Genomic DNA, 21,463 nt, shown 5'->3' on the forward strand with positions numbered 1-21,463 from the left:
CTAATAATAATTTCGATATATCTTCGATAAAACAGCGCTCGCGTCAAGATTTATCTCGCACGTATGCATTTTATCAGTTGAATTGTATTTTAATTACGAGCACAGTTGATTACTTCCTGCATCTATATTCTCCGTGTGTACAGCACAATTCGTGTTTATTATGTACATTGTGAGAAAAAAAAATCGATTACAAACTCGCGCTAAAAAATCGCGGTTAAAGATATACGATTCGCAATTTTGTGATATTTTCTACGGCCCCGATGGACTGTAAAAATTCGGCGATCTACAATCCGCGGAGGTCGCATAGAAACACGTCAAATACGAGCCGGCGGCGTTTAATAATTTTAATGAGCGAAGTTCAGTCCGCGCACTAAGAGAGTAATTGGCGATTACGGTCGGCGGGGCGATCTTTAACGAGCGGTCTACGCAATTTCTAATTAGTTGATTTCATCAATGATAATACCTCGCCCTCCTTGCCCGACTCCTCTAACTTGATACGCAATTTGCCACGTGCCCCCTTACGTTTTAATTGCGACCGACGTGTCAATCTTGCCATGCCCTAACAAGCGTCTCTAAAGGCGCATGTCACACGTATGTTTCGCAACGAAATATACAATAATTTGACGAACCGGGCGAGATCTCTCGGCAATTAGATCGCACGACGGATTTGGATCTGTGAAATAAATACGCGATAAAAGTTGCGAATTTAATACATATGTGTGTGCGTGTGTGTGCGTGTGTATGCACGTGTGTGTGATTTTTCGTACGATTCTCGATTATATTGCAATAAACGGCGCGCTGCGCGATTTCGAAAGATTCACGAGCAAGTGCGCCCTCCATCCTCGCCCTCTCACCCTCGCACCCTCGCTCATTATGCGTGCCCCTTTGCCGCACACAGCGGCGCGTTCTATCGCTAACAAGAGAGAATAAGAGAGAAACACAAGGACGGGCGCGGGCGCACGTATGTCGAAACGACGTATTCACACACGGGAGATGCGCGATTGTGTGAACGACTCCCGCCTGTTAATGAGTTAGACTACCTTACCCTCGGCACTTTAATTGTCTAAAGCACAAATTGGGCGGCTTTAATTAGCGTAATTATTTGGTTCGTTTGTCCATTTATCCAAGATCCTTGTATCGAGCGAGGGTCGAGCGGGTCGAGTCCTCTCGCGAGGCTAAATGGATTCATTAGCGCTTTGTGCGATTAAAAATCCAAATTTCGGAGCAACACGGCTGAGCCTTTGTGCGCCGAGTCTTCGTTTTGATTCCGCGCATCTTAAACGTGGCCGTGTATCCTAGTACGCCTCTTTAATGATAATCATTGACAATAGAAGATATAATAGAAGCTGTCCCCGTAAGCGAAAACACCGCGTAACATTTTTGCAATTATCGGATTCAATTAGGAGATTCGTTCTGCACCGTTTCGGATCTCCCGCCGAATAAAAGGAGAATACAAGTGAATATTTATCAGAGTGTTAACAAAACTCGTTATTTTCTTCGCAGAATCACAAGTAACAAACTTGTTCTCGGAACATCGCGATATAATAAATACCAATCCACTTTTTTTTTTTTTTTAGTATCACGTGCAATTCACGATAGCGTATAAACAGCATAGAGAGAATCTGTCGCGCCACCCACGACACGCATTCGCGTAGACAAAAGGCTTACGCGTATGCATACGACACGCGAAACACATTCTCACGGCTAGCTTTAATTTTTCTAGATAATAATGATTAATCGCGGCCTCGGTTTCCAGTTTAATTAAAAAGCTATGCGGTCGCCACTCTTTCCGTTTCTCCCCTCCTTCTTCCTCTCTCCTATACACATGTATACCCACACATACGTGCACACATACTGCCTTCCGCGAAACAGCCGACTGGCAAATTAAATTGAAATTGACTAGGTCTGGTAATGAGGTGGCCTGCAGGCCCAGTCGCGGCATTAGCCGGGTGTGGGTTCTAGAAAATGAGTTCCGACTTAACAACAAATTGCCTCGGTGAACTTCCTTTCACCCCATCCTCCTCTCGCCCCCGCCCTCCCCTCTCTCCCCCTGTCGCCTCTCCGGCAATCCGCTCGCACGGCGCGCGAGGAATCGTCCACCCTCTACCTCTTTGTCCTCTTTTTCCCACCTTTAACGTCCCACAAACGAGCGGGGTCCTAATAAAGTTAATCGATGCCAAAGAGAAGGGAGGGAGAAAAAAAAGGAAAGGAACCGCGGATCCTCGATAACTATTTAATTCAGTCAATCAAAATTCCTATTAGCCGCTGAACGCAATTTGGAAGTATATGCCGAACAACGCGCGCTCGTATTAGAAGCTGTCTGAGATATTGAACGGATGGCAGCGACGGAAACGAACGCGCGTCGAAAGCGAACAAAACAAGACGAGAGAGGGAAAAGTACCGAGTTACCGAGGAAAAAGAGCGGGAGAAAAATGCGTGGTAAATAGGGGGCGTAATAATTATAAATGCCGGCTAAAATAATAAAGTAAGCGAATAATAAGGAAACGAGAATAAATAAAACATTACCGGTCAAATCTCTCTCATCTCGCGTCGTTATATTACGTCGGGTCTAAGGGACGGCGGATTTTAATTCAATTCGAAAGAAGATCCGTAAGGGAGCTGTTTTCCTCAGCGACGATATTGCGGTTTATCGTGATCTAACTTGGAAAATTGGATTTCGCATTACAGCGCGATTGTTCGGCGCCGACGCAAGACAATTTCGATTAGTCCGATCTCTCCAATTCATTTTAATGTAATTAACGTTCCGATTGCATGCTTTGTTTCCTGGTCTAATCTCCAGCTCCCCCGTTTGTCCATCCCAGGGTACCCCTTTCCTCTTCCGCGCGAGCCACCCCCGTAACAAGCGGGTCGTGCGGCAGAAGCATCGATCAGTCGTGACTGGTACCGTATGCGTGTGCGTGCGCGTGTGCGTGTGGATTAACACAACTGCAGATGCACGCGAGCACACATAATAAATGCGTATATATAAATATACTTACGTCGCGTATCTGCGATTTTTATTCAGAGCACGGTAAATTGTTCCCCTCTCGCTTTCTTTTTTCCCCCATCTTCTAACGGCGTGATTACGGGGAGTTGGCCAAGCATAGAGAAAATGACTAAATTCTTTTAATAAAATTAATATGGTAACGAGAATGCGCTCCTAATTAATGGCATTACCATACTATATATAAATGTAAATTAGATATATGCTAAGATATGCGTAAGTATATAAAAATTTCAAAGCGGCATTAAACAGATGACCGGTCGGTCCTCCCTCGAGGCCTCCCCCCTCCTTCCTTTGCCCCCGTTCGAACGCGCGGCGCTTTTTAAATCCGCGCCATTAGGTACATGTGATACTTGATTCGAGGTAGACCACTGGCGGCGGAGTTAAACGTGTAGATAACGACGTGTCTGTGGAAAAGGAGGAAAGAAAGGGCGGGAAGGGAGGAGGGGAGAGGAAGCGAGGTGAAAAGAAAAACCGAGAAAATGACGAGAGCGCGCTCGGCCGGAGCGAGACGGGGAGAGATGACGACACAGAGAGAGGAACTTCTTTTGAATCAGCAGGCAGGCAGGTAAAGCGACCGTTCTCGCAGGTGTGAGAATGCGCCCGACCTACCGACGACAGGGCCGTCGAGAAACGAGATCCACGTAGCAACTTTGCCAACACCGGGCGAACGGTTACGCGAAACCACCTCGACGCTGAGCGAATTTCGATTAACTCGACGGAAACCTAGATAAGAATTTTACGTCTCCTCCGAGAATAATTAAGTATACGTTTCGATCGTTACGCGTACATCTACCTTTTCAATTATGCAATTCCATTATTGAGAGTAAAATTGTGACGAATTGGCGAGTGTTTTACATCGACGTTTGAAAATGGAAAAATAATTGCGAGAAGGATGACGGACCTCTTTAATGACGTATGACTTTTAAAAGTCGTTCGTCTAGTTGCTTCGACGTTAAATCTTTTATTTCGATCGGGGCGTCTAACAGTCCGTTCCAGCCCTGCTAGCGAGGGGACAGAAAGCTCACGGTGGATGAGAGAGGGACAGAGAAGGAGCGGGGAGGGGAAAAGGGCTCGCGGGGAGAGGAGAGAAAGAGAGACGAGCAAAGAAAACGCGTGCGCGCGCGCGTAGAAGATACGACATCGCTCGCTGCAAATTGCAATTTTGTTGTGAGATCATTATAAAATACATAATGCCGAGTCGCCTACTACCGCATAACCCCCTCCTTCCCCCTTGGTCTACTCTGTGCTTCGCTCCTCTCATACCGCCCACCGTCGACGGAGGTCCCGCGCGGAACCGAGAAACGAGACGTGGGAGAGAAGAGGAGAGGAGAGGAGAGGAGAGGAGAGGAGAGGAGAGGAGAGGAGAGGAGAGGAGGGGCGGCACGGCGTCTCGTTAAAAGTTTCTAGCGACGCGTATTCTTAATAGTCTGCGCGCGCGGACACGCCGTCATTAAAATTATAACCAACCTCCTGTATCACCTCACCGATCCTCCGCCATTCCGTGCAACGGCAAAAGAGAGAAAGTGAGAAAGATTGGGAGAAATACAATGAAAGGCGGAACGAGAAAGAGAGAGGGGGGAGGGAGAGAAATGAACGTTTCGCATTCGCAAATCGCGCGATAAAATCTGTTTATTCGTTGATTGAAAAACGCAGGTGCGTATATGAATGTCGCGATATAATCCTTGAAAAAAATCGATCGAACGCGAGACGATAAACGCATTCGAGGGACACGCGAGATCATCCTGAAACTCGGGCGCAACGTTGGTTCCGAGACAGATACGAGGGAAAAAGATACGAGGGAAAAAGATACGAGGGAGAGATTGAAGGAGGAAAGTTGACGAGGAAAGGCGCGGGCCCGTAAGAAAGCGCGAGTACGAAAGGAAGAGATACTCTCGGAGGGATAAAGGTGCGTTTAACTGAAACTCGTGGAAAGTTGCGGGCTCTCTAAATATGTAAATACGTGGCTACTGGATGTTATTATGCGCGCATACATACAGACACATACATACATACATATATATACATATAATATATATGATTACACATATATAGATTCGTGGCGCGCGCGCAACGTAAGGTAAGCGACGTCCGGAAGAAAGCCGACGTAATCGTCCGATATTTAAGTAGCGAGTTTAGATACACTGGGTATATTTAAACGCGCTTATTATCATATAAATACAAGTTGGACGTTCAATTTACGCGCCGGAGGCTGCGTGGTCGCACGAGCACGAGCACGAGCACGAACGCTGGCGCGGGCGGCCTCCTCGCTTCGCCTCGCCTCCCCTCGCCACCCCTCGCCTCCCCTCGCCTCGTCGTCGTGCGCGCGACGGAGTTGCAAAAGTTATTATTGTTATTACCGTACCGTTTAGAAACTTTTGTTGAACGCGACGCAACGGACATTACGCGGCCTGTATGCACTTTGGTGCATCGAGTTATCCGTCGTCTCTCCGACTCAGATGATATTACGCGCGCTCTGCGACGATGTTAGTTAAATACCGACCATATATATATATATATATATATATATATATATATATATATATGCATGCGAAACTTGCCGCAAGATTTACGATCGGCGTCGTCAGATGCGCAATCGCCGGCCAATAAAAGGATAGACTCGTGTCGCTAATGTTTTTTTTCCTTCTACGTCTTGCGACATGTCGGCGGATATAGCACAACGTTGCTCAGAAATCAAAGTCCGCGATGATACGAACGACGGAGCGTTTTTTGTCCAAGTTACTTGGCAATTTATAATGAAACTGAAGATTTATAATTAATTTCAGTATTAACTTCACGTATTAATTTACCGCCGCTCTGACAATTTTTTCAGCCCGCGAGCGAGAAGCCTCTCGTGACGGACACTTTGCACCATTATTAATGAATCTTTGAAATATTAAGTCTACAAGAGCGCTTTATAAACGCCAGGGTTATTACCCTCGGCGTGTATTGATACATATCTAGGAACGGTTTAAACACACAAACCCCTCTCGTATACGCGCGTGTAATCGTAAAATCGATGCTTCGCCCCGAATCGATTCCATATATTCCGGAGTAAAATTGTTTCGTAGTATTAAATAATAAATGCCCGGCGAGCGAAACGTCGTTAATGTTACGTCAGATAACTCGGGCCGGATAATGACAGCTAGTTTTGCCTGGAATCAATTTAACCACTCGTAAGAGGCAGAAACGAGACACAAATTCTGTTAATCTAGACGTATACATTTTCTCGCTCGTCTCGGAATGTACAGTTCGAGAGAGAGATATACGTATGTGCAATCTCGAGAGAATCTTACGTTTTGCTAGAGATGTGGAAATCATCGACGATAACGATAACGCGATAGCAATCAACATTTCAAATCAGGCTGCGACTACAATTTTCTCGTCGAGTTTTTACTTGGATTTTTTTTTCCGAGATATCCCACCTAGTTTCCCGCTAAATGGCGAATCGTTGCTTATCGAGCGAGACGATACGCTCGCTACGCTACTTGAAATTACGCGAAAAATAATGCGGGGAATTTTATTGGACGCCTAATAAAAACAAGCGCGCGACTGCGTAACGCGGACGTCTCACGATATAAACACGAGTGCAGCGGCAGATACACCCTTATCAGGAGCGCGGCACGCATTCCCTCATTACCGGAGTCTCCCCCGCAATCACCCCTTTCAGCTCCCCCCGGTCGCAACTTACTCCCGCGGTGCTCGATTTCCCGCCCTTCCTGCCGCAGTCCCCTTCCACCTACCCGCCGAGAGGGACGAATGCGAGGAAGATAACGCACGCCGGTGTGTCCGACAGATAGAGCTTGAAAAATGCCCATTTCTGGACGCGGCGGTACAATCATCCACCCTCCCCTCCTCCCTCCTCCTCTCTTCGCCCCTCGCGATTCGAACGTTCCACCCGCGCACGTGAAATTCGGAATGAAAAATTCGAGAGGAAATAGTCGAGCGATAATTTCACGATGAAAAATATATTCTAATGCTTGATATTTTCTTTCAGGTAATTGATTGTACTGTGCAGGATTTAAATAAATTGCGAGGCGATAAAAAATGCGAATTCGCAAAGAGAAGTTAATCCTTTTGCCGAAACAAATTTCGCATCGATTCTCTATGGTTTAATTTGCAATTAGCACCTCCGATCTGACGGCAGGCTGTACATCGCGCAAAGGCACCCTGGTTTATTCGATGCGAGTTTAAAGGGAGTCCAATTACATTTATCCGCGTTCGGCTCGCGAAAAGACATATGATGAAATCGGTGGACCGGGCCAGCTAGGCAAAAAGGTATTAACTTACCTCTTAACATGCAGATTACTCCCTAAAGATTTTGGTTCCCCGAATGTTGATTGGACGATTATTTAATACTTCATTGAGGAGAACCTCCATTATTTCGCGCTATTCGTCCGCTCTTGCGTTTTGTATAATATCTGCGTGAAATCGAATATGCGCTATTTTAAGGCTGATTTAAAATTAACATTCATCTCGGCTAAAAGCGGTTAAATCTTTTAGTCCAACGTAATAACGTATACATACGCTTAATTAAATGAAATTAACAGATAGTATTCCTATCAAAGCTAGGGTTTGCGTAACGGAGAGACCGAAGAGAGAGATGTAGCGCGCAAGAGTGAACGAGAGAGAAGAGACGACTTGCAATAGTGCGTATCACGGGAGTTGTGGAGAAGATCCGGCGGGGGAGAGGAGGTAGGTCCAATCGCATTTAATAGCACAAAATTACGCCGAAATTGGATTCTAATTTAGCGTTCACGGGGCAAATGTATTCAAATTAGTTCAAGGGAAATAACAAGTTCTTCGCCCGCAGGATTAAATAAATTTTCCCTTCTGTTAATGATTATGTAGATTGAACGACATTTCTTCTGGTCGACATTGCGTTCTGGCGTGTCGCGTCTTTTTTTTTCCTTTAGACAGGTAGGGGCGCCACGCCATGCCGTAGCAGAGTCCACGGGACCGAATTAAGGATAATTGCCTCGTGCGGCGAGAGACCGAAAGAAGAAGGACGGTGAGGATAAGGCGCGACGGTATCGGCCATTACCGGTCAGTTCGTAAACGTCGGGCATTGATTTTCGACTACATGTGAATTCCGTTAATTTTTATGATTTCTTCGTGTCCATTTCCCTCCCTCTGTCTCTCCCCGATTTTTCGATTTTTTCGAGAAAAATAGTCTCGACAATTTTCCAATCGCTCGTTATAATATGGGTGGCAAATGAATTAATTATCAAATCGACTTCGCTTCTAGACATATTAAAAAATTCGATCGACTCGTACATGGACGCTGCATATTTGTAAACCGGTGCGATTTTGTTCGCACGACTTTAACACGAACGCGGGATTTCGCGAAACGGACGCGCGAAAACTCGATCGCATTAAAGCGGCGACCGCCGAAGAAAATACTCGATATACCAATAAAACCGATATGCCGCGTCGAAAATTTGGTGACCCGCGGAATGAGACACTTGGCAACCACCTGTGGCACGGCATTTCGAAACGAGTTCTAATCTTGCCAACTATGGGCCGGCCGAAACGCGTCATCGAATTTCCGGCATCACTCGCGGATCGGATCAAAATTGAAACGGAAATTACTTTTCGCGCCGAGCCGTTTTACGTTGACGGCTTAATAACTTGGCTGCGGCACGATAAATTAGTGTACCGTTATTATGTTATATATCGTTTACCTCGAGAAATCATTTCGAAAATCCACGCGCTTTGCTACGTCGAATAAAAATCGATGGAAAAAGGAAAATTAGATTATCGACGTCATCTTTTATCCGATGTAAATTTTACAATAAGGTATTTTTTGCGAAATCTCTGCACATCTTTGCGCGACTTTAACGTACGAATCCATTGGAGCGCGTTCCGTAACACAAACGATATTATTATAATATAGGCAAATTCTATAATTAAGAAACGTTCGTTTAATATTCAATCAATATTAATAAAGCAGATATGATTGGTTTTCAAAGGTTTCCATTTAAGATTCATCAACAAAGAGCTCGACTGAGAAGTCGACGCGACGCTTCGTCATGCCGTTCGTTCACGATCCCCTTCGACGTGAAATTTGTCTCATTAACAATCTAATTAATAATCCAATTACGCAGCAAGATCCACCCCGCGGCATATTTTCACGGTAAGGGGAAAACAATTCTGTCGGACGTTTCCCTTCCACTGCAGGTAGACGGAGAAATAGCGATAGCTTTGCAAGAGAGTGAGGCAAGTGGAAGAGGGTTAGTGCAAGAGAGGATGAAGGGGGGGGGGATGTTTACCTCAACCCCCAGGAATTTAATAAGCAATTACCAGGGATGAAACGAGACGCATCCGTGTATCTGTATAACGAGGCGGTTTGCTGATGTGTGTGTGTGTGTGTGCATGATGTGGGTGTGCGAACGCGCGGATGGGCGCGAGAGAGAAAGGGGCGGACAAGGGGAAAACGAGAGAAGGACGCTCGTAGAAAATGTAACAGAAGCGGGGATTAAAAGAAAGATAGTGAGAGAATAAATGAGCAAAGTGGGCAAAAGACGGGAGAATAAGATTGCAGCTCGATTAAAATAAAAAGATAGATACGATATTTCCGATAAATTATAGCAGATTTCGTCGAATTATATTCCACTTGAAGGAGCAGAGATGGTCTCAAAACTGTTTAAAAATTCTCTATTACATATGATACTTGTATCATCTATTTCAAGAGAGGCGATTTCGTGTCGATTTGCACATGATTAATTTTTCTTCCGGTATATCAGGTACATATAAAATGAGTAATTCGCGACATCTAAATATTAACGTGAAAAAAATTCTCTAGAGTTAATTAGGCTTGTACGCTGGTTGGTAGACTAATGTTTTAGGGAAAATCGGATGCAGCGGCAACAACAACGTAAGCGTATTGCGGGAATCCTGTACTCTCCGGCCCTTTAGTATTAACGCGATATGAATGTGCTGTGGCATAAAGAGAGAGAGAGAGAGGAAGAGAGGGAGGGGAACTATAGAGGATGCGGGGATGGGTCCGTTTTCGTGGTTAATTGGCTGGGTGTATTTGCACGTACTTGCGGCGTAATTATGTGTATACACGTATGTGCGTTGCCTAATACCTAATAACGGCCTTGTGTACCAGCGAGAGCGAGAGATATGATTCGTTCGCTTATATAATGTCGTGACGGCCGCGAGAACATAATTAAAGAGCGTGGAATAAATTACCGAGGCGATCGAGCAAAGGTGGAACGATTTTTTTACTTTTACAATCCTCGGTGTGACCGCCATTTGAAAACGTACGTAAAGATAAATGCGAAAAAAGTATATTTTGAACGACATTAATTTCGAATCGCCGAAAGGATACGCGATCGGCGTACAGAGAGGCGGCTTCTTCAAAGGACTCGACATCCGGATATTCCGGCCATCGGTACCCTCCCTTTTCCTATGTCTAGCACGGTGGTTTGTCATTCAAGGCACGCCGCCATAATTTGATATATTAGGTACACATAAGCGATGGCTGATCGCGGTTATTAGGTTGGGTACACGCTACAACCACCCCCGAACTCCCATCGGAACGACCCCTGACCTGTTCGCCATCCACCCCTCGTCGTCTCTTGTTCCACCGTCTCTCCTCCCTCGTCGCCTTCCCAATCCCCCATCCTCTTTGCTCTGCCTCGTCGATTCAGATCGCGCGGCTATTTGCTATGCCGCTCGCAGTCGCGAAATAGGATTATTATTATAGCCGTGCGCACTCGCTAACTTTGACAGAGCCATCCCGAAGTGTGAGAGACGGCGAGGGGGGAGAAAGGAGGGAAGGAACGAGCGCCCTTCCGCGTTTATAGTTGCAGCGAAAATTTCGTAAGATGTCTGAAACGCGACGAGCCAGAGAGTAAGAATGAAACAGAGATGAACGATAATAAATCTTCATTGTATATATTAGCGGAGGAGATAAGCTGAAGAGATTAAAGCGGTAACTTGCAACGGTATTAGGAGAATTGTTGACGGTGACATCGGAATATCTATTTCATTTCCGCTGACACGGTTTCATCGCGGAATTGGCGGAGCCGATTAATAGAGACGAGGAAATTCGTTTCGATGTTGCGATGCAAAAAGAAGAAACGTACCGTTCCGACTTCCATTATCGAGATGGCGCCGGCTAAACTACAAACGGCTTATCAACGGCGTAACACGGGATCGCGCGTTACCCTCCCTTCCCCCTCGCCTTCGGCTCGCCCCCGACGCCGACGCGAGCGTCCACGTGTAAAAGTAGCGCGGACATCTAACTGCAATTTGCGAAAAAAAAACGCCCGCGCGAATTAACGCCCTCGCGTTCCTTTAATCCACGCGACGATCCGCCGTTATTTTCTTTCCACTGTTCCGTCCCGGACAGTTTCATTAATGCGCGACAATGTGCAAATTCATGCTGATCCTTCGTACGCGCCTAATGAATCGCGCCCCCCGGAATATCGTCGCGAGCCTTTGACAATGCCAGAACACACGTAACAGTGTCTGTTTGGTACTTCGATCGATTATCGATAATAATCGTGCGAAATAGATAAGAGACTAAGAGAATGAGAGGATAGACGGACCGATGAAGGACCGGTTCAGAAATATTATCACGTATTTCAATTATTTTTTCTATATACAAAATTATTCTCTCTCTCTCTCTCTCTCTCTCTCTCTCTCTCTCTCTCCCTCTTCAAGACAATTTTCAGATAATAAAAATTGGTCATTTATTTTTATCATTTAAAAACTCATCTTTACTAATATCTAAAAATATACTCGAAGAAGGAAAGAATAATTTTCTTTGTACAGGAAAAAAAAAATTGAAAATACGTGACAATATTTCTTAACCGATCCTTCATTGGTCTGTCTATCCTAGTTTAGCGTATATCAATTAGATCCGCTTTTTCCGCGCTGATAACATCGGGAAAACACATACAGCCGGGCTCAATAAATTCTCGTTCAAAAAACCTACACGCCGTGCCGTAATTAGTATGCGTGCGACAAATGAAAAATGATTGCGCCGCCGTAGATACGCGGATGCGTGTGTGTGCATCCCGCGCTCTCGCGCGGCGCGTCATATCTTGCGCTGAATGCACTCCCGTCATTTTTCGTTAACGCCATGGTTCTCGTACGATATGATAAACCGCGATGTACGGTATTTACCGAAATGTTTCGGTGTACAGAGTACGCTATTTGTTTCCTTAATATAATATATCTCTCTCTCTTTCTCTGGACTTCATATAATATACATGTAAGATTAAAAATTTTTCCATTTAATAAATATTAATAATTTTTGTACGATATTTTTTTACGGTATATTACTCTTTTTTTTTTGTTTCTTGTATTTTTTCGTTGATTCGTCGAGTGTACTTTGAGATTAGTATACGTATGGAATATGAGTATCGACATTATCGAGCGGTTTTATCAAAGAGTAGCAGGGCGACGTCGGGACAAATACGTTTCGAAGCACGACGATCGCGCTATTTATTATTCAGTGGGTGGAAAAGGCTCGCCCTCTTGCGTGTATTTCGATCGCAGATAAACCTACCGGCGAGCGTAATGCGGGCTTTTTTACTTTAACGATTAGGTCCTTTTTCATGCGTATGCTCGATTTGTCGAAAGTCGATCCAACGAGAGAAATAAAAATTTACATCCGAAAAATAAGTCTTTTCAATCGAGAAAAAATTTAAAGAGAGAGAAAGGGAGAGAAAATTTCTATTGCACATTTTTAAAACGTGAAAATATAATTTATAATATATTTAATATTATTAATTATTATTAAAATATTTGACAGAATAATTTAATATTATTAATTTAATGCCAAGACAAGTCTTAAAGAGATTATCGGTTGCTCATGATTGCATATCTGAATTTCTGTTTTCTCTCACACTCCCTTTCTTCAACTAAGGAGAATTTTCCATTTCTTTTAAGGAGCAATCGTTGAAATATTAAAAACGCGTTTAACCGCGCGATGGCTATTATTAACCTTAAAGACGACTTGTCAACACGCGGCCGGCATAAATGCCATCTAATATCTCGGCAATGATAAATGTGACGGACATCTCTTCCTCTTTTTCGTCGAGACGCGCATAAAACGTTCTCTCTCAAAGGAAGACCAAAGAGTTTCATCAGATTCCGAGCAAATCCGCAACGTTTGTTAACGCATTCACGTGTTATACTTAGGTTGTTGCGTTTAATTACGAACAATGCAATTTCCGCGAATGTCTTCATTCGCATATACAATCGATGCTCGAAGGTAACATAACTCCTTGTTATAATCAAGTCTGTTAATTTATACGATAGTAAGCATGATTTTTTTTTAATTTACGCAAAGATATGGAAATGTCGAGTTCAATAACGCTAGCCTTCATATATATTTATGTAAAAATTTATGTAAATATTACCGTACGCATATATTCTATGCTCACAATAGCTCTTTTTTGCTATTGTGACTGACAATGAGATAAAGTCCTCGTTCGAAGAAACTTAGTATGCAAGTTATTTTTACACATAGTACAATTTTTTGAAAATTAGTATAATTAAATTTAGAATTTATCTATGAGATACGCTGAATTTAATTAATTGATTAATTATCGCTGCAATTCGGACAACTAGTCGCAAAACGGAAGCATTTCTCGATCGAGTCGGTCGCGGTCCTCCGATTCTGGCCGCAGGTCCTTCCCTTCAATCCATCCATCCCGGGAACATCGTTAGATCACACACAAGGGCCTGTTCAAATATCATTACTCGGTTTACTGCGGAGTCAAACGCGAATATCGCGAAATCGCGCAAACATTTCGTGAATCAGCTTCTATCATCGCACACACATACGCACCAGCCGGGTATAACCACCTTCTGTGGTATTCTCTTAATTTCCCCCGTGAAATCGCTGTCAAGTTGAACGGATTAATTCCTCTCTATTTGCCGCGGCTATTCGTCTCTTTCCCCGCTCTTCTTCTAGCGTAATCTTGTCGAGATTGTAACGAACGGTATTGATTTAATGGTTGAATTATGCTTCGATTAAACTGTCGCACGAATATATCTTTTATGTGTATACATAATCTTAATACAAGGGGATCTACTAATACTTTGTACTCTTTTTTCTTTCTTTCTTCTAGCTTATACTTTTTCTAATATTTTTATTTTATTCTACAATAGAGATATAGAATTTGTGCGAAAAACATATGAATTATTTTATAAATATTCTTTTTAAATACTAGAAAAAATATCAATAATGATAATTAAACAAATAAATGCAAAGATCGTTGGGAAAGCTATATTTGAAATGTTTATATTTCAAGCAAAAATGTAGGAATGACAGTGTTCAATTAAGCTGTCGTATGTTATTGTCGTCGTAATTTAAAATGACAAATCACTCTGCATATTATTCGATAACCGCCATCAACATTTTCTTTTCGTTCAGTGATCTCATCGTCTACTCGTTAACGTGTGTCTGAATTATGAAAACTATATTTCCGTCGTCATGATAGTAAAATTTTTCCATCTACGAAAATTGTAATAATTACAAGTCGATACGTATTCATATATATGCTTTAATCTGTCACAATTAAAATTATCTAATCTCTAAATTTTATAAATATATCAGTATATATAAAAATTTAGATTTACAGACAGTTTTAGCATACAAGAATTCAGTACGTAGCTTTCTAATTGCTCGATACATGCATTTGTATTAACACTTAGTACTGTATACTAATTGAATTTGCAAGTAACGAGTGCTGAGTGTTTTCATGCAATTTTAGATCGCTGCAAGAATATTCATAATTTTTTCTGCTCTCTCTCTCTCTCTTTCTCTTTCTCTCTCCCCTTAAGGATCCAATTGTAAAGTATCCGCTTGTGTGGTCGAACCATAAATTCTCCAAATTATAATAATTTACATTTTCAAAATTACAAGATGTATTGCCTTAATTACACGTTGTAATTCGTCTTACCAAGTCATGCATTTTTGAGTATTTGCGCGACCGCACGTGTACGTTCATCGAACTCAGAAATTACCAAGTTCGAGAAGCGGCACGGATGGTTGCTGACCAAGGGCAGGAAATTTCCGACTCGAGCCGCGGTCGAAGCGGGTGGGAGACACGGACGAGGGGAGCAGGTCGGGCGGGGTGGTGAAAATTTCAGCCTGCCGGTGGCCCGAATTAAGCGTCTAATTGTAAAGGCGACATGTGTGAGGCAGGGAGAGAGCCCCCGGGGGGTGACGGCGGAAAGTTGGCGCGACGAGCGCGATAGGGGCACATAGGTCGGCCGGAGGTGAGAAGGTGGCGGGGGTGAAGGTAGCAATTAACTTCTCCTCGCGAGATTAGAGCGAGATATTACGAGATATCGAGCGACTTAACGGCAACACGCGAGAGACTTCAAAGGCAGTAATAAACTGCCTCTAATGAACCCCTTATCGCCGGTGCCGCCGTCCTCCCTCCCCCAACTCCTCTTCTTCGTTTCCCTCAGCACCTCCGGCGACCTACCGTCTACGTACGTGCCGCCCTCAATGCGATGCGGGTTGAATCGAGCGCGGAAAATATATCGCGTTCTCTTTCGCGCGAATACGATTGACTCTCTTTCTATTATCATCGTTGCTATTACTGCTACGCTATTATTTTCGTCACTCTAACGTTATAGCATTGTTATTTACATGAATGAAATGTGTGTTTCATTGTAATGTTTCATCATTTGTTATTTCTTTTCCTCAGCTTAAATTAAATTCTCTCTGTCTCTCTTTCTTTCTCTTATCTTTCTTGAATAAAAAATTTCTTATATTAAAAAAAATACACGTATATATGAGATTTTTTAATTCAAGAAATACTACAAAATCATATTACATACATATTCTCACATATGAATGTATTGATTTCCACAATGTGATTACACGAATCGCAATTATTAATCATCCTATTATCGTAAGGAGCTCTATCTTGGCCTCGAATTCTTACAATTGATTGAAAATAAAAAAATGAGAGCCAATGACGAAATTATTAAAACATTGTCCGTTGCGAAAAGGATCGCGAAGGCAGTCTATTCGTCTTCCCGTTCGACGGTTCGACGGTTCGACGGCTCGTCGCCGTCGCTCGTCGCGGCACTGCGCGGCATGGCGCGTCGCCGAGCTCCGTCAAGCCCAATCATGTTGATTCAACAAAGTACCTACCTACCAAATTGCTGGAATTTGGTATTCGGCCAGAAAGATGGAGGGAGAAGGAGCCAGCGGAGCAAGCTAGAGGGCTGGAAGCCGTCTGATTGCACATCTAGGACAAACCAGCATCACGACGACGTCGCTCCAGCGGAAAGCCGAGCGATGATTGGCCGCACTCACTCACTCATACACACACACACATACACACACACACACTCTCTCTCTCTCTCTCTCTGTCATTCCCCTTTTCCTCGATCCCTTCAACCCCTCGTCCGTACGCCCGAAACCCGATGGCGTCGGGGGTTGGGGGTGATTGGACGCATCTCGGTGATTGTGGCACCCACCATCCACCCCTCTACACTCTCCCTTCTCTATCCCTCTCTCTCTCTCTCTCTCTCCTTCCGTTCCGTCCTGGTCCACCGCGCCATCCCTCCTACACGGCTGTAAATCGAGTTTACCCTCTTGCCGTGGCTCAGCCCTTCAATCAAACTGATTGAAACATTCCTTGAATCCAAAAGAAACGAACCGCCATCCCTTCTATCTCGCCTCTCCTCAACCTCCCCGCTATCTTTCCGAATCGCACCGCGCGCGCTATCCTCTCCATCCATCTGTCTATCCACTCGACTCGCGCGGATATATCCGTCGTTCTCTTTTCGACGAGGCGGTTGCAGTCTCTCGCGTATGAGACACCGATGGTGTGTTTCGAGACAACCGGTTGGTTTCAATTCCAACAGTAGTTTGATTGTAAAGCTGTGCGGGGGTATAAAGCGCTTAGCGTGATATGATGTACTGAATGTTCCGCAAGAGCGTGTCATTGTTGCCTCAAGCGAGGATCATAAGCGAGTCTGATACATGTATGTATCTTCTCAAATGCCGATTTGCGTAGATTAACTATTAATTGTAATTTTTATAATAAATACAATAGAAAGAGAATATCTAATGTGTCATATTTACATGTGTGCGTATGTATGCGCGTACATGTGTATATGTGTGTGTGTGTGTGTGTGTGTGAGAAAGAGAGAAGAATGTCCTATATAATCTTCGTTATTCTTGTAAATTCCTTCAATTTATCCTCATATTTCTCTGACGCATTTGATATTTTTTCTATTTCTTATTTTTAATTGATTCCAAAGGAATAAATTCTCAAGAAAGATATATCGCGTCTGATTTTTTGACGAAAGCAAGAGCCAGTGGGCATCGAGATGGACGACGTTAGACCCATCCCGACGACGGAGGCGTCTCGTAGTCAAATATTGATACTAGGCCGGACTAAATCGCTCGCCTATGCCAACAGATTAGAACGTACGTGTGCTATGGTCGAGTAATAGCAATCGCGCGATAAGGAAAGGACCGGTGAGATTGAAAGACTAATGTTAGCGTAGCGATCGACGTGATCAATCACAAAACTACCTGCTCGTGTCTATATCAATGCTTTCCTTTTACTTTTCTCTCTAGTGTTCTCCTATTACATAATAATGTTTTAGCTACGGTATTATTATTATGAAACACAAACTGGAGGAGCGTGTTTAACTGCACGTAAAATGCAAGAAATGTCGCTCCTCGTGCGGATATAACTAGTTGATGAGTAAAAAAAAAGATTGACAGTTCCATTACCTCCGGTACGTGCGGCTCGGCCAGGTTGTGCCAATCTATTTCGGGGGGACTAACTAAGTTCAGCGTCTGTTTCTCATTAAATTGCGCTCTGACCTCGAATCCTCTAAATTTGGAACGGCTACGCCGATTAGGTGCATATTCATCGCGACGCGGCAAAGTTTTCAGCCATTCATTGATAAACGATTGGCGAGAGATGTGCATATTGTGCCAAGTATAATGGAATTATAATAGGTGATCGGACAAAATGCAAGTGTCGAAAAAACGTCGTAAAAAATACATCTTATTTTTCCTGACTCAGGTCCGAATTCATAGTCGTTTCTCAAATCTTAAGATTAGAGAATTTCTTAAATCTATCCTAATACGACCATTTCATTGGTTGAGCTATCCTATTCAACCAATGAAATGGTCGCATTAGGATAGATTTAAGAAATTCTCTAGTCTTAAGATTTGAGAAACGACTATGAATTCCGACCTAAGTCTTTTCGATACTCGTATCGTTTGGGTAAGCGATATGCGCAAGATGTAAATATCGCAATTGTTTTCCATCATAAAATTGACGTTACTAGAATCTATCGATTTTTGTATTGATACAATTTTCTATTTATTTTATATATCGTGTATTTTCGATATTTTAATTTTCTACATTCCTAGTGCTCTGAATTTTAGTTTTCCGATTATCTAAGCCGGAATTCATACGTATGGAACGGAATTTACATTTGATTTTGAAAAATTTTCACACATATATAAATTTCTTTGAGTTTTCAAAGTTTAGTCTATTGTTTGACATATTTTAACAGCAAGATGAGTAATAATCGACCAAGGCTATTAAAAAAGAAGGCGAATATAATTACAAATTATGACGTAAAACAGCAAGATCCTAGTCCGCGGCTATTTTGCACGAGAGGAATGTTGATTACACGATATTGGCTTCCAGGAATCCTGGCGCGGTATAAATGAACGCGCGGCAAGTACCACGATAAATTAGTTGTAATGACCCGGCACAATAACAGTATTTATTATTAATAACGAAACGTTGGGCGCGTCGTTATTAGCTTCAAGAAATTAGACAGCGCGATTCCCGCGGAGCCGCGCTTGCGCTGACAAAACGGAATATTCGATGCCGTGTGCGACGTAGTATCTAATTTAATGGAAGCGATAATTTCTAGCTTATTCATGAGTGACCATCGTTATCAGCTCTTCAACGCGATAAGCGGCGATACGCGAAGAAGGCTGCGTTCCGGTGTTTACGTAGTGTCGCCTAAATACCGAGAACGCTTCTTATATACAACCGGAAGAGAATTTGCTTTTTTTTTTATTTCAAACAAATTTTTAAAATATTTTTCCATCAATCCCGATGACAGATGTCGGTACGTTTAACAAGATAAGACAAACAGACGGCAGACTTACCGTCTGTAGTCGGCCTTGCAGAGAATCATGCCGCTTTTGGTGTAGCAGGACTGGCCGATTTCCCCCAATACCACTTGGCAATACGTGCACTTGAGGCAGCCAATGTGCCAGTACTGATCCATCGCTAGCAACAGCCATCTTTCCACTATTTGTACACCGCAGCCGGCGCAATGCCGAAGGCCTGTTGACCCGCTTGGACCACCTTCTTGCTACAATGGGACATTTTCGTTTCGTTAATCGCCAGACGAATGTATAGCGTAAATTTATAAATAACTGACAGACTAGACTGATTTATATCGGAATCAAAATTAGAGTACGTTCTCTTGACTCGAGACAGCGGAGAAAAATAGTCGATTATGAAATTCAAACACGAGTTTAAAAATGATAAAGACGCGACGGTGATAACAAATATTTTTAAACAAGATGCGAAGAGAGTTGCAACACGTCTTAGAAATCATTCCTACCCCATTACAAGTAGAAATTCAGGCATCGTGGTAATTAATGCGAAACAGAAAGTCATTAACGGGCACTAAATCATTACGACGTCTTAAGTGCGCGCTTATTATGAATGCTTACTCGTGATTATGCAAACACACGAACGTAGGCGAACGTAACTCTTCACTCGCGGGATTTACAACTTACTCACTAATTTCACTTTGAACAATATTGCTCAATATTGTATTATTGCCTCAGTTTATCATTAAATCGGCAAAACAACAGCAACAGGCTGCTCACATATTTGACGATTTCTCTTTATTTACATTTAAATAAAACGGTAACGATGAAGAAAATGAGAAAAATCTATGTATGTGAAAGTAGTTATTTCGTTTGTATCATTTATACCAATTAAAAACAAAAGAAATTATTGAGTAATTAAAAAATTTGAGCAAACGATTTGATCGATTTGATAGGTAACACAAATCAAATGTATTATTATCGGAGCGAATACACTTTTATATATTGATTTACAAATTTAATATAAAGAAACGCGTATTTCGCCTTTTTTTAGATTTTTATTACCAACTTGAAGAGCATAATAGCAACACTGTGTACATAACACTAAGATGAAACAACAATAAAAAAATATTATTTTGTCATGAATAAATTTATAACGATATTGCACTGCACTGCGTATATTTAAATCTGTTGATATAGTAATAATGTCTCATGATACAAGATGATTCTAAAATAGCAACATTTATTTATAGCACGTTATGCAATTTCGCGATCAATCGGATACGCACAGCAATATTCGACTTATATCGCGGATACAAGAGCGGATTAATTGTCGTGTTAAGAAGCGTCCACTCTGAAAAATTTCCTACATTATGCTTACTTTGATTTCCGTCTTGATATTAGCGGGAAACCACTTATCCATCCGCGCAATGGTGTTATAGTGATACGGATATTGGACTTCCATGATACACTCACTCAGTGTCCCCCACAGGACGAAGAAGAAAAGAAAGAAAAAAAAGGAAAAAAAAAGACGATGAAAAATCCGATCCTGGGCCGCACGGATTCACTCGGCCAATGGATATCACTCGGCCTCGAACAACAAGTTCCCGTTGCGGTACACTCACTTTCCCCCACCGCGATCGACGAGATTTCAAAGATCAGGATCCCCTGGTCAATTTTCTGGTTCTACGGAACCAACGGCGAAGCGCCACGATCACGAGCAACGAGCAAATGTTCACAAAACTCGCCGCTTTCGGCGACGCGTTCGCTTGCGCGATGCAGTCATGGACGCGCGCGCAGAAAGGAAGCGAGAGAGCGAAACGAAACGAAGCGGAGCGCAGACAGGACCCAACTGGCTGGTGCTGCGGGCCCCCGAATGCCTTGCGGGCCTGCGGGTTCAGGTACCTTCGGTTGAGTGGGGAGGATAAAAAGGCAAGCCTAGAAAGGACCCAACCAACGTTGAGAGAGAATGCCAGATAAAGATGGTAAGAGGGAGCGACGAAGCGAGGGGGAGGGGAATCAAGTGAACCGGGAGGGGAAGTGAACGGAGGATCCGTTCGTGCGTGTGAGAGAGAGAGAGAGAGAAAGAGAACGAGAGAGATAGAGTCGACAGCAGGGAAGGGAAGAGAAAGAGGAAGGGGGATCTTTTCCATAGCAGCGGTTGAGAGAAAAAGAGAATGGAAAAGAGACAAGGAGCGAGGTGGAGGTGTAAGAGGGGTATATTCTGGGACAGGCTCCCTAAGTGCCGTGAGTCTTACAAAGTTGTATAAAGCGAAAGTTGCAGCAGATTTTTGGATACGTTATGTATTATAATGATTAAAAAAGTAGAAAATAAAGCACAAGCAAAGCAAAGTAAAAAT

The 21,463-nt window shown here is 43.1% G+C and overlaps 1 protein-coding gene across 4 annotated transcripts in view; it reads right to left on the reverse strand.

Annotated features, from left to right (window-relative positions):
- LOC145960571 (uncharacterized) overlaps positions 1-21,463 on the reverse strand; it is a 167,730-nt gene that overhangs the window by 6,849 nt on the left and 139,418 nt on the right. For all 4 annotated transcript variants that reach the window (XM_083080162.1, XM_083080155.1, XM_083080147.1 and 1 more), the window contains one exon: positions 19,149-19,357. In XM_083080162.1, coding sequence (XP_082936288.1) covers positions 19,149-19,357 — 209 coding nt within the window. The remainder of the gene's footprint in view (positions 1-19,148; positions 19,358-21,463) is intronic.

Source organism: Camponotus vicinus, unplaced genomic scaffold (genome assembly GCF_025532165.1).
Source record: "Camponotus vicinus isolate PSW18456_S1 unplaced genomic scaffold, iyCamVici1.0 SCAF_1, whole genome shotgun sequence".
Classification (NCBI taxonomy): domain Eukaryota; kingdom Metazoa; phylum Arthropoda; class Insecta; order Hymenoptera; family Formicidae; genus Camponotus; species Camponotus vicinus.